The sequence below is a fragment of the Rhinatrema bivittatum genome, chromosome 4, assembly GCF_901001135.1.
Source record: "Rhinatrema bivittatum chromosome 4, aRhiBiv1.1, whole genome shotgun sequence".
Classification (NCBI taxonomy): Eukaryota; Metazoa; Chordata; class Amphibia; order Gymnophiona; family Rhinatrematidae; genus Rhinatrema; species Rhinatrema bivittatum.
Window position 1 is genome coordinate 74,031,430 of NC_042618.1, and position 13,550 is coordinate 74,044,979.

The 13,550-nt window shown below is 42.7% G+C and overlaps 1 protein-coding gene across 2 annotated transcripts in view; it reads right to left on the reverse strand.

Annotated features, from left to right (window-relative positions):
- The window catches only part of ATL1 (atlastin GTPase 1), a 137,109-nt gene that overhangs the window by 63,581 nt on the left and 59,978 nt on the right, over positions 1 to 13,550 (reverse strand). For both annotated transcript variants that reach the window (XM_029598348.1, XM_029598350.1), the window contains exon 6: positions 3,632 to 3,688. In XM_029598348.1, coding sequence (XP_029454208.1) covers positions 3,632 to 3,688 — 57 coding nt within the window. The remainder of the gene's footprint in view (positions 1 to 3,631; positions 3,689 to 13,550) is intronic.

Consider the following 13,550-nt stretch of genomic DNA (forward strand, 5'->3'; position numbering starts at 1 on the left):
GGGTAATACATTTAAAACTAATAAGGGAAAATAATTTTTTACTCAATGCATAATTAAGCTCTGGAATTCATTGCCAGAGCATGTAGTGAAAGCTATTAGTGTAACTGCGTTTAAAAAAAAGGTTTGGATAAGTTTCTGGAGGAAAAGTCCATAAACCATTATTCAGGTAGACTTGCAGAAATCCACCGTTTATTCTTGGAATAAGCAGCTTGGAATCTCTCTACTCCTTGGGATCCTGCCAGGTACTTGTGACTTGGATTGGCCACTGTTGGAAACAGGATACTGGGCTTGATGGACCTTTGGTCTGACCCAGTATGGAAAATCTTATGTTCTTAAAGTAAGCATGGGAAATTTGTATGCTCCATGAAAAGGTAATTAGTGTTTCATTTATAATGGAAAGATTCTTATTTAAAAAAGGACAATTATTGCATTCATTTATTATTTTTATATACTGACATTTGATCTCAATTGAGATATCACACTGGTTTACATTCAGGTACTGTAGGTATTTTTCTATCCCCAGAGGGCTTACAATCTAAGCTTTGTACCTGAGGCAATGGAGGGTAAAGTGACTTGCCCAAGGTCACAAGGAGCAACAGGGGGACTCAAACTCTGGTCTCCTGGTTTGTAGCCCACAGCTCTAACCACCAGGCTATTCCTCCTCCCTAAGGTTGATTTGATTTTAAAAGTGTTACTCATGCAAAAATGCCCACATATGTGTGTACATGGACCACACACAACATGGATTTTAAAAGCCGCGATTTATGCGCGTATATGCAGGTGCGTGTGCCAAAAATAAAGGGGCAGCGTGTAAGTGTTCTGGGGCAGGGCCAACTGTTATGCATGTAACTCCATATTTTAAAACCAGAGGTCAGAGCATTTGCCAGGTTGTTAGCCGCGTAACATTACTGCTGCTCCTGATGAGGAGCGCGTCTGCAGATTTCGCGTTTTAGGGCTTACAGGACAGGATGAGGGGTCTGAGTGTACTGGGGGGAGAGTGCAGGATAAAGAACCAGAGGGGTCTGGAAGACCTTGATGCTGCCTGGGCAAACTGGTGGACTAACTGGAAAACTGGGAATGTCCCTCGCATGAGCGTGTTTTTTAAATCCGTTTACATACACGCGTTAAAACTTGCAAAATCCTATGGAAGACATGAGAGGTAAGTTTGCACGTGCGTGATTTAAAATCCCAGCGTTTCTCCGCTCGCGCACCAATATGTACGCATGTGAGCACACGCACACTTGTTTTAAAATTAGCCTGTTAGCTATTTGGCACTTAAGCACATAAAGGACTTATGTTTGCCTCTTGATTAGATAAATGATGTTTTGCTTGCAATAGAAAAGTTTTTGAAAACAAAGAAGGACAATATCGGGCGGATTTTAAAAGCCTTGCTCGCGTAAATCCGCCCGGATTTATGCGAGCAGGGCCTTGCGCGCCGGCGCGCCTATTTTCCATAGGCCGCCGGCTCGCACAGAGCCCCGGGACGCACGTAGGTCCCGGGGTTTTTGGAAGGGCGTGTCGGGGGCGTGCGGGGGCGGGACCCGATGACGCTGCGTTTCGGGGGCGGGGCGCGGTGCCGGCCCGGGGGCTTGGTCAAGGACCACGCCCCCGGGTCGGAGGACAGCGCGCCAGCAGTCCGCTGGCGCGCGTAGATTTACGTCTGCTTCTCGCAGGTGTAAATCTACGGACAAAGGTAAGGGGGGGGGGGGGTTTAGATAGGGCCGGGGGGGTGGGTTAGGTAGAGGAAGGGAGGGGAAGATGAGGGGAGGGCGAAAGAGAGTTCCCTCCGAGGCCGCTCCGATTTCGGAGCGGCCTCGGAGGGAACGGAGGCAGGCTGTGCGGCTCGGCACGCACCGGCTGCCCAAAATCGGCAGCCTTGCGTGCGCCGATCCAGGATTTTAGAGGATACGCGCGTATCTTATAAAATCCAGCGTACTTTTGTTTGCGCCTGCTGCACAAACTAAAGTACACGATCGCGCTGTTTTTAAAGATCTACCCCTATCTGTATATTTAGTAAGTACATGCTTTATGGGTGATGATTATACCTGGAGTGGCTTAACTACAATAAGGAACATAATTTAGTTCCAATCTGTTCTGTATTACCACTTTACAAATGATTGCCTATTAGTTCACCACGTTTCTATTATGTTTTGCATGGATCTCCATGCAAAACATAATAGAACAGTCTTCTCATTGTTCTGTTTTATATTTCATGTGAGTCACCATGGAAGCAACACCAATCCTGTTTTTAAAGGACTTTCCTACTGGTACCAAATGGGAGAAACTCTTCTTAAAACATAGGCTTGTACTATTGTCCAAGAGAGAAAGCAGCTGCTCCCATCTGAACTTAGCGTACAATTACCAGTTTAACTATGTGATGTGCTCTGACTCTCTGCACGCCCTGGTTTGCAGCCTAGCAGAGATTCCACCAAGAGGATGTGCTTCTGAGAAAGCTGCAGTTCTTCAAAGGGAAAGCTGAAGTGTGTCGTAAATTTCAGCATTTCAGGCTTGAAATCCTTGTTTAGGTTATACTAAGTAGCCGTCATAAGGGACTGAGTCTGCGCTTTTAGTCCTAGCTAGAAACAGCTAAAGGCAGATGTACTGAAAATGACGTTGCTATAGCTTGCTAGGAATTATATATTTATATAATATTTAGTAGCCAACATGGAGATCTTTAGAGTTGTTTACTCCAAAAAGCTAATTGTTATCATGTGGGCAAAACATAAGTTTATGCATAGGTATTGGTTACAAAAATGATGTATAAGTTCTTGGAATTCAGTGAATATTGATATAATGTCATTAAATATTCACATAGAGTATGATACACTGACCGTGGATTTGTCTATTGCTTGTTAGAAATGTTTTAAGACCATTTATAAAGGTGTGAATTTTTGCTATGCCATTCAGAGCTCTCACATTTTGGGTTACTGCTGGTGACCTGTTTTATCTGTGCATGCACAATCAGATAATAAATATAAAGGAAGCTGGTTATTGCATTATGGTCTGGTAGTTATTACAAATCTTTTTCACAAGTATTATGTATTATCTACTTCAGCATTCAGTTCAAACTTTTGCTCACCTACAAGTGCATTCACTCTGCCATCCAGGCTACCTCTCTTTTCTTCCCTCCCCTCATATTGTCCATTCATCTAGCAAGCTGCTCTTATTTGTGTCCTTCTCTTCCATTGCTAATTCCAGACTCTGTACCTTCAGTATTGCAGCATTGTATGTAGACTGTAAGAGCAGGGACTCTTTCTTATGTGTATCTGTACAGCGCTATGTACACCTAAGAAGTTGCCGTACTGGGTCAAAACCGAGGGTCCATCACACCCAGCATCCTGTTTCCAACAGTGGCCAATCCAGGATACAAGTACCTAATAAATACCCAAACAGTAGCACCTGGTAGCACTACAGAAATGTTCAACAGTAGAAATATGACAGATATAACAATGCAGGACCTCAATGTCCATCCTGCTCTCCCAGCTTTCCATTCTTACTCACTTTACATAAAGCTCTGATATATCATAGAGATGGACAAATGTTGCCTCTTAGCAAATAAATCTTTTAATTATTTAGTTCTGAATAGATAAAAGCAAGTACTTTACTGTGGCATAGGCTTTGTTTTACCAACCTGGAAAGGCTTCAGGAATGTTTCTTCCATGGCCAGTCTCCCGTATTCTGTGAAAAGCTAAATGACAAAGGGAAGAAATTAAATCTATATTATCACATTAAAATATATTCATTATGTTGAAAAAATAATATGTATTCACAAGTAGGCAGATGCAATTTGATGGGATTTTTGTTTCTTTCTTTTCAGGCACCAGAGAAGCAACCTGTCAGTTTCATCACTGCTACACTTTGCTCAAATGTCACACAGTATTCTTCCATGGCTGACTAGCCACGTCCAATGTCTGTGCTTCTAGCCTTGCGGAAACCTACCTCAGCTCTTCCTCTCAACTGAACCAGATGGCCCACAGCTAAATATAGACCTTCATAAGCACAATGCAATAAAATCATATAATACAGTTACAAAATATATCACGCACATCATATATCATACAATTAAAAAAAATGTTAAAAGTTGCTTCACAGTTAAACCATTCAAGAAAAAATAATATCCATACAAGGAAATCAGAAACCGAAACATAGATCTCCAGACCTCTTGCCTACAAACATTTAAGCATAGGTCTATCAAAAGAAATACACCTGCAAGAGTTGCCTACATTTCCAATTTTTTCTAACCTCGATTTCTATGAGCATAGAATTCCATAAAAATCGAAAGCACAGGTAAAGGCTTGAGATCTAGTTTTGGCCAGCCTGCACACTCTGCAAGGTGGCACAACAAGCTGTCAATTATTCTCAGACCTGAGATTTCTGTAGGGAACATACCTTGCCAATTTATTTGAAAAATAAGTTGCAGTCTGCTTGTACAAAGCCTTGAAACCAAGGCAAAGAATCTTCAGCCGTGATCTATAAATAACTGGTAACCAATAAAGCCGAATATGAATTGAGAAAAGTGTTCTCTCATAAACAGCCAGAGATCAGCCTAGTGGCTTCAACTACATTCGGTCTAAACTTTTCAAAGGAAGACCCACTAACAGAGAATTGCAGTAATCCATTGGGGCTAAATCCAAAGATTGTACTACAGTCTGAGATTTTATCTATCTAATAAACAGTCTCAAAATACACACAAGCTGCAATTTAATCCAAACCTACATACCTGAGAGATGTGGTTTTCAATATTAAGATAGGACTCAAACTCCAACTAGGCTTTTGTCCTGAGATGAACACTAGAGAATTCCCATCCAAAATTAATTGGAAATTTGACAGCTTACATCCAAATAATTGAAATAAATAATAAATAACCCTACTAATCAGCATTACCTCTGTCTTAACAGCATTCAATGAAAAGCAAGACTATTTTTCATTCTAACACTTCCTTAAAGCTAGGCATTATTAGGAAAGGAACAGAGAATAAAACAGAGAATATCATAATGCCTCTGTATTGCTCCAAGGTGTGACCCTATCTTGAGTATTGTGTACAACTCTGGTCACCACATCTGAAAAAAGATAGCAGAATTAGAAAAGGTACAGAGAAGGTCAATCAAAATGATAAAGGGGATCAAATGATTCCATTGTGAGGAAAGGCAAAAGGATTAGGACTCTTCAGCTTGGAGAATATACGGCTAAGGGGAGATATGATAGAGGTCTATAAAATAATGAGTAGAGTAGAACAAGTAAATGTGAATCAGTTGTTTACTCTTTCAAATAATACAAAGAGTAGAGGACACACACTGAAGTTACTAAGTTATACATTTAAAACTAATAAGAGAAAATATTTTTTTATTCCGTGCATATTTAAACTCTGGAATTCATTTCCAGAGGATATGGTGAAAACTGATAATGTAACTATATTTAAAAAAGGATTGGACAAATGTCTGGAGGAAATGTCCATAAACCATTAGAGTGGAATTGCAGAAATCCACTGCTTATCCCTGGGATAAGCAGCATGGAATCTATCATTTGGGATCCTTCAAGGTATTTGTGACCTGGATTGGCCACTGTTGGAAACAGGATACAGGGCTTGATGTATCTTTGATCTGACCCAGTATGGCAATCTTAGGTTCTTAAACATTTAAGGGTAGATCTTAAAAAAATACGCGATCGCGTACTTTTGTTCGCGCACCAGGCGCGAACAAAAGTATGCTGGATTTTATAAGATATGCGCGTAGCCACGCGTATCTTATAAAATCCGGGGTTGGCGCGTGCAAGAGGGTGCACATTTGTGCAACCTGCGCGCGCCAAGCCCAGCGTGCGCTGCCTGTTCCCTCTGAGGCCGCTCCGATTTCAGAGCGGCCTCGGAGGGAACTTTCCTTCGCCCTCCCCCCACCTTCCCCTCCCTTCCCCTAACTAACCCACCCCCCCGGCCCTATCTAACCCCCCCCCCCCTACCTTTGTCGGCAAAGTTACGCCTGCTTTCAGCAGGCGTAACTTTGCGCTTGCCGGCCGGCAGCCCCGCTCCGTGTTCCGGTCCCGGGGGCTGGTCTGGAGGCCTCGACCACGCCCCCGGGCCAGCACCTCGCCCCCGGGCCCTCCCCCGAAACGCCACGGCCCGCCCCCGAAACGCCGCATCATTTCGGGAATGCCCCCGACACGCCCCCTCCCCGCCCCTTTCCCAAAGCCCCGGGACGCACGTAAGTTCCGGGGCTTTACGCACGCCGGCGGCCTATGCAAAATAGGCGCGCCGGTGCGCGAGGGCCCTGTGCGCGTAAATCCGGAAGGATTTACGCCCGCAGGCCTTTTAAAATCCGCCCCAATAATTCCTACAGGATTGGCTAGGTTATTGTCCAAAGTGTGTTTAATCTATACTTTTGTCTGCATAACATTGATTGGAACTAGAGGCAAATATTAAACAATGTGAGAGACAATATTGCCCCTGGGAAACCCCACAATTCAGGGGGCTAGTAGGCAACTGCTCCCTATCCAAACCATGGATTGTGTCTGATTTGACAAAAATAATTCAAACCACTGGGCAACCCTGCCTTCAACACAGATGACCAAAAGCCTAGCCAACAAGATCTCTGGTTAATAGTATCAAAATAGAATCAGCAAAAGCAACCTCCCCTTGTCCGGTCATGAGCCTCAAATCGTCCACCATATTCACCAGAGCTGTCTCAGTAGTTAAACCAGTTCTAAAGCCAGATTGACAAGGGCTTAGACATAATTTGATTATAGTGAAAAAAAAAAATCAACCTGGCTCTCGCTACCAATTTGCCAAGGAAAGATAATGTATCCACATGTCTGTAGTTATCTGCATGATTGACTTCCAGTGTAGGTTTATTCATCAATAATTTGATTCAAGCAAATTTAAAAGCTTCTAGAAAACTAGTCTCACATAAAGAAGAGTTAATAATTGAAGTCAAAGTATTGATAAGAATAGGCCCTGACAACTTAATCAGAGATGATAGGTATGAGTCTGACTTACAAGTAGGCAGCTAAGACTTACCCAGAAGGGTAATTACTCTCAACTGATATATATTCTTTCTGGTCAGATTTTACAAATGTTTCTGATTTTGAGGGTTCGGGAAACTAACATAGGTGCCAGTTTTATGGATGCAGTGAGTGCTTGAGTACCCTCAATAGTGAGTAAACTCCTTTACTCCTTCCTTTGCGTTTAGCATCCCCAATCATTTTGAAAAGTTGGCTCCTATAAACTTAATCAGAAATGACAGGTATGAGTCTGACTTACAAGTAGGCAGCTAAGACTTACCCAGAAGGGTAATTACTCTCAACTGATATATATTCTTTCTGGTCAGATTTTACAAATGTTTCTGATTTTGAGGGTTCGGGAAACTAACATAGGTGCCAGTTTTATGGATGCAGTGAGTGCTTGAGTACCCTCAATAGTGAGTAAACTCCTTTACTCCTTCCTTTGCGTTTAGCATCCCCAATCATTTTGAAAAGTTGGCTCCTATAAACAGTAACCATAGACTGATGAATCTTTAGAATTTTTTCATTAAAATATCATACAAAAAGTACTACAATCTAAAAAAGAAAACAAAGTAGAAAACAACTGATTGATTGAACCAAATCCTTTACTGTTACAAAAATCTTCAGGATATCACTGAGTGTACTCAGTTCTAGATTAAAAAAAATAAGATAATTTAACATGTAAAATAGCAGCTTTACAAAAATCAGAAGCAACCACCTCTCAAAATAATCAACAATAAAGACAAACAGAGAGGGAAAAGGATCAAAGTCCAAATCACATGAAACAGTCCTTAAATCTTTTTAATCACAAATGACAATATCATAAAAAACAGCTCCTAGATGTTTTAATCTGCAGCCTCTCGCCACGTAATGGGCCGCAAGCTATATTCAGCCTTTAGAGCAGTATGACATTTTAATCCTTTATTGTCATTTGCAAAAAGATATCTCCTTATATAATTTTTATTCCCAATATAAATATAAATAAATCCAACAATGATTTTTATGAATCAAAAATCTCAACACTCCCAATTTTTAAGCATCAAATAATTCTGAAAAAATAGTTAAAAATAGAATACTTAGCCAAATAGTTGAAACGTTTAAACCAGCAAAACTACCTTATCCACCACAATTGTGAATTGTGGACTTTTATTGTTAAATAGCAGCTTTATACAGTTTGATAAAAGCTAGATGATTCAACTTAAATTATAGTTATTCTCAGTACCAATTATTCTGTATTATTGCTTGTAACTCCTTGCTAAACCAAGGAGAAAACTTTACACAGAAGATTGTACACTCAAGCTAAAGACCTATTCCATCCCATCACTTGATCATCCAGTGACCCAGTGTTATCAACAGAAAAAGGTGTATAACCCTGTCCACAAAAATCTGAGACAACTTTCCTTCTAAATATAATAGAATATTAGAAAATCCATCAATAAGACAAGGCAACCCTTTAAAACTAAAAAGAACAAAACGATCTGACCAAATAGCCAATCTACCAATCTCCAATACATAAACAAATGTCACTAATTAAAGAGTAAAAAACTAAGTCTAAAATATGGCCTGTATTATTCATGGGCTCAGAAATTGCTTGAACAAAACCCAGTGCTTAGAAATGGGATAATAAAATCTGTACCGTTCCTACCCGAAGGAGGAAACAACTCACCGGTGCCCTAGGGACTGCTTCCACTGCCTGCCCCTGAGACTGCCCACCTCAGCCTAGCACTGCTCAAACAGTACAATACAAGGAAAATGGAGCAGGAACATCCCACAACAACTATGACAGAACATGGTTCATATAGAAATCTTAAGAGGCTCCCTAAAATAAACCAGCAAACAAAGTCTAACCTACTCTACCCCACGAGAAACAATAAATCCTCAGCAGCTAACTCCTACCTAATATTCTCACTGCTTCTTCTAAATACACAGTCTATATAAAAAAAAAAAATCCCTCTAATATATGATTTACTTGAAGAATTAAACCCTACCATCTTCTGCATCACTGAAATCAAATTGAAAATTCAGTTTATGAAATCTTTCACCTTCCTAGGCCTAAGCGTAGGGGCAGGGTATTACTAATTATTAGTAAAAAAAAAAAAAAAAAAGAGCTCAATCTTACTCCATACAAGTTAGAGGTTAACCCTCCTTATAAATTGGCTATACTTAAATCGCCACAATTAAACATCTGTATCGTCTATTGCCTCCCTGGAATACTTCAAATGACTGTTCACCTCTAATCAAAGCATTCACCCAAGTATTCCCTACACCAAATCCACTCTCATTCGGGCTGATACAGTACGGACACATAAGAAAAAGTGCGGCAGTGCGGGGGCGCACATTTTGGTTCACAAGTCGCTCGATTCAATATTCAAATTAGACACAAATCCAAGCGGCGGCAAATGAGCGTCCAAAGCGCGCCTATGAAGCGGTAGGCATTCGCAATCCATTTTACTGTATAGAGCGGTATACAACGCCTATACAGTATCCATGGTGCGCTGGTACCTGTCATTTCAAATGTCATTCCACCAGGTAAGTGGATGGTTCTTTTCTACAGACCCCGCATGGACACCGGGGCCGCAGCCCTGAGCATCCGGACGTCCTCTTATTCGGAGGCCACCCCCAACCTTCCACATCCAGGCGCCTGGCTGGACATCCAAGGTTGGGGCTTCCATTCATGGACCGTCCTGCCTCTATCTGGATGTCCAAGGTCGGGGCTTCCGTTCATGGACCTTCCCACCTCTATCCGGACATCCAGGATCGGGGCTTCCGTTCATGGACCTTCCCGCCTCTATCCAGGCATCCATGATTGAAGGCCCCGCTGCCTTCCAATGTCCATGGCCGCTGCCTTGAGCGCCCGGCTGGACGTCCAAGGTCGGAGCTTCCGTTCATGAACCTTCCCGCCTCTATCCGGGCGTCCATGATTGAAGGCCCCACTGCCTTCCAACGTCCATGGCCGCTGCCTTGAGTGCCCAGCTGATCGTCCAAGGTCGGGGCTTCCGTTCATGAACCTTCCTGCCTCTATCCAGGCGTCCATGATTGGAGGTCCCGCTGCCTTCCAACGTCCATGGCCGCTGCCTTGAGCGCCCAGCCGGACATCCAAGGTCGTGGCTTCAGTTCATGGACCTTCCCGTCTCTATCCGGACATCCAAGGTCAGGGCTTCCGTTCATGGACCTTCCCGCCTCTATTCGGGCGTCCATGATCAGAGGCCCCGCTGCCTTCCAACATCCATGGCCGCTGCCTTGAGCGCCCGGCTGGACGTCCAAGGTCGGGGCTTCCATTCATGAACCTTCCCGCCTCTATCTAGGCGTCCATGATTGGAGATCCCGCTGCCTTCCAACATCCATGGCCGCTGCCTTGAGCACCCGGCCAGACGTCCAAGGTCGTGGCTTCTGTTCATGGACCTTCCCGCCTCTATCCGGATGTCCAAGGTCGGGGCTTCCATTCATGGACCTTCCCGCCTCTATCCGGGCGTCCATGATCGGAGGCCCCACTGCCTTCCAACATCCAAGGCCGCTGCCTTGAGCGCCCGGCCGAATGACCAAGGTCGGGGCTTCCGTTCATGAACCTTCCCGCCTCTATCCAGGTGTCCATGATCAGAGGCCCCGCTGCCTTCCAACACCATGGCCACTGCCTTGAGCGCCCAGCCGGATGTCCAAGGTCGCGGCCTCCATTCATGGATGTTCATGCACGTTCCTGCCTCTTTCCAGACGTCCGTGACTGAAATGCCCCACTGCCTGTATGGACGTCTGTGCTTCTGTCTGGTAGATTTTCCCTTTCTTTTCCATGTTGTCCATGACGCTGTCCAGTCCGAAGCTGACTGAACACCACACTAACACCAGGGTCAGGGTAGGCAGTAAATATTGAGGTTAAAGACACGGCAAATAAGCTGGTTAAAAACACGATAATTTGGGCGCACGTTACTGTATCGGGGGAAATAGCTAATCCGATAATTAACATATCATATACATGCAGCGTGCGGAAATGGATACGCGTCTTTTTCGGTAAGCGCTAAGGACGCCTAAAAGCCGATACTGAATTGCTGGTCCGTCTTACGCGCTCAAAATGTGCGTCCAAAGCAGGTTAAAAATGGGTAAATGCGGCCGCGCTTTACTGTATCAGCCTGATTGTAGGTGACTTTAATTTACATATTGATAGAACAACAAAATCCTCTACATGTGAATCCTTCTTAGGAACTATGGAAGCAAAGGGATAGTCATAATTTATAACTGAACCTACACATAAAGCTGGACATACTCTTGATCTTATATTTGCCAACCACAACAATTGCCGCGCACAATTCTACCTTGGTCTGACCACCAATTACTAAAAGCTGATATAGCCATCCTAAACACAACAATACAAAACCCAAACATCAACCAGTCATTCACCTTTAAAAAAAAGAGCTACTCGCTGACACCATAAAAGATAAATTAATCGACCTCAACTTCCCGAATGCCTCAGACTCATTTGATACATGGATAACATGGTTAATGAAATAGCGAACAACCTAAGCCCACTCCAAACAAAATCAAGCCATCCCTACCAACATTCATTTAAACAAAAGAAACCTTGGTGCAATGTCGAACTAAAATGTGAAAAACAATTATTGAGAAAATCTGAGAAAATTTGGAGGAAAAACCAGACCTCAGAATCACTTGGAAAATACAAATCACTACTTTCTCAATACTGAGCTTTAACCAACAAAGTGAAGAAAGAACACTATGCCAAACAGATTCATGGAGTGATACTTAACTCTAAATTACCCTTTGATGTCATTAAACACCTAATCAAGGACCCATCATCCTCTTATGCGAGTAATAACTGCCTCCCTAAGAATGCTTGTAATGACCACGCCAATCACTTGTCAGAAAAAAAATAACCAGAATAAAAAATCAATTTTCAACATATCCACCAACCATAGAACAAGACAACAACCTTGAACCTGCTAAATGGACCAACTTCGGCAAGATATCTAAATTACAAATCACACAAATAATTTCTAAGTTAAAACCCACAAATCACCCTCTCAACCCCATCCCAACAAGCTCCTTAAAACTAATACATAGCACGATCACTCCAACAATCACATCCTTAGTCAATCAATCTCTTGTTGAAGGGCTAGTCCCAGATAAGGTGAAACAAGCAGTGATAAAACCTATCCTAAAAAACAAATCTAGCTGCACTGACATCTGGGATAATTAAAGACCTATTTCCATCCTGCCCTTTCTATCCAAAATTCTTGAAAAAGCCACATTATCACAACTAGAAGACTATCTGATGACCACCACATTTTAAATCAAAACCAATTTGGCTTCAGAAAAAAATCGCTCCACCAAGACTTTACTCATATTCTTAATGGACCACATTTAACAGGGATTTAACAATGATGAATCTTATATCCTGGTGCTAATCAACCTATCTGCTGCCTTCGACATGGTTGACTATTCCCTTCTATGCCATCAGCTGAGAAAAATTGGAATTGATGGCATTGTAATGAAGTGGTTCACCTCCTTCTTATCAAAAAGGACATTCCAAGTCAAACTGGGCAACCATATTTCAGACACCTTCCTGATTGATGTTGGCGTACCTCAGGGTTCAGCACTGTCTGCTATACTATTCAACATCTACATGTGTTCACTATGCAAATTACTATCTGATCTAGGAATCACCTTCTTCTTATATGCTGATGATATTCAGTTCTACATACCATGTACCATTTCCATTGAAAATATAATACAGATGCTGGCATCATACATGAAGGCTATTCAACATGAACTATCCAATCTCAAACTATCTCTAAACACGAAAAAATTTGTTAAGAAGAAATCCTCCAATAACATCTTCACAGACTTTTGACCTGGGTAACTTCAGCATTACACCCTCAGACCAAGTGCGGTTTTAGGAGTACAAATTGATGAGAACCTAACCATGGAAAAACACGTAAGGAAATTAATCAAATCAGGCTGTGCTAAACTACGACTACTACATAGACTGAAACCTTTGCTGACTCATGAAGATTTCCGTATGGTTCTACAAACCCTCATTTTTCAAACCTAGACTACTGCAACTCTTTCCTACTCGGAGCACCTACAGGTCTTATTAAAAAACTACAGCCACTACAGAATGCTGCAGAGAGACTCCTAACAGGATCCAGGAAATTCGATTACATCTCGCAATAACTGATGGCTCTGTACTGGCTACCGATACAATCCCAAATCCATTACAAAGTCTTAACATTAATACATTCCTCCCTCTATTTTGAAAACACTGGCCTGGTAGGGGTGGCATTACAACCATAGGGGTAGATTTTATAAAAGTACGCCCGCGCGTACTTTTGTTCGCGCACCAGGCGCAAATAAGAGTACGCCGGATTTTAATAGATAGGCACGTAGCCGCGCGTATCCTTTAAAATCCGGGGTCGGCGCATGCAAGGCTGTGCAAAATCGGCAGCCTGCGCACGCTGAGCCGCGCAGCCTGCCTCCATTCCCTCCAAGGCCGCTCCGAAATTGGAGCGGCCTCAGAGGGAACTTTCCTTCCACCCCCCCCCTGCACCTTCCCC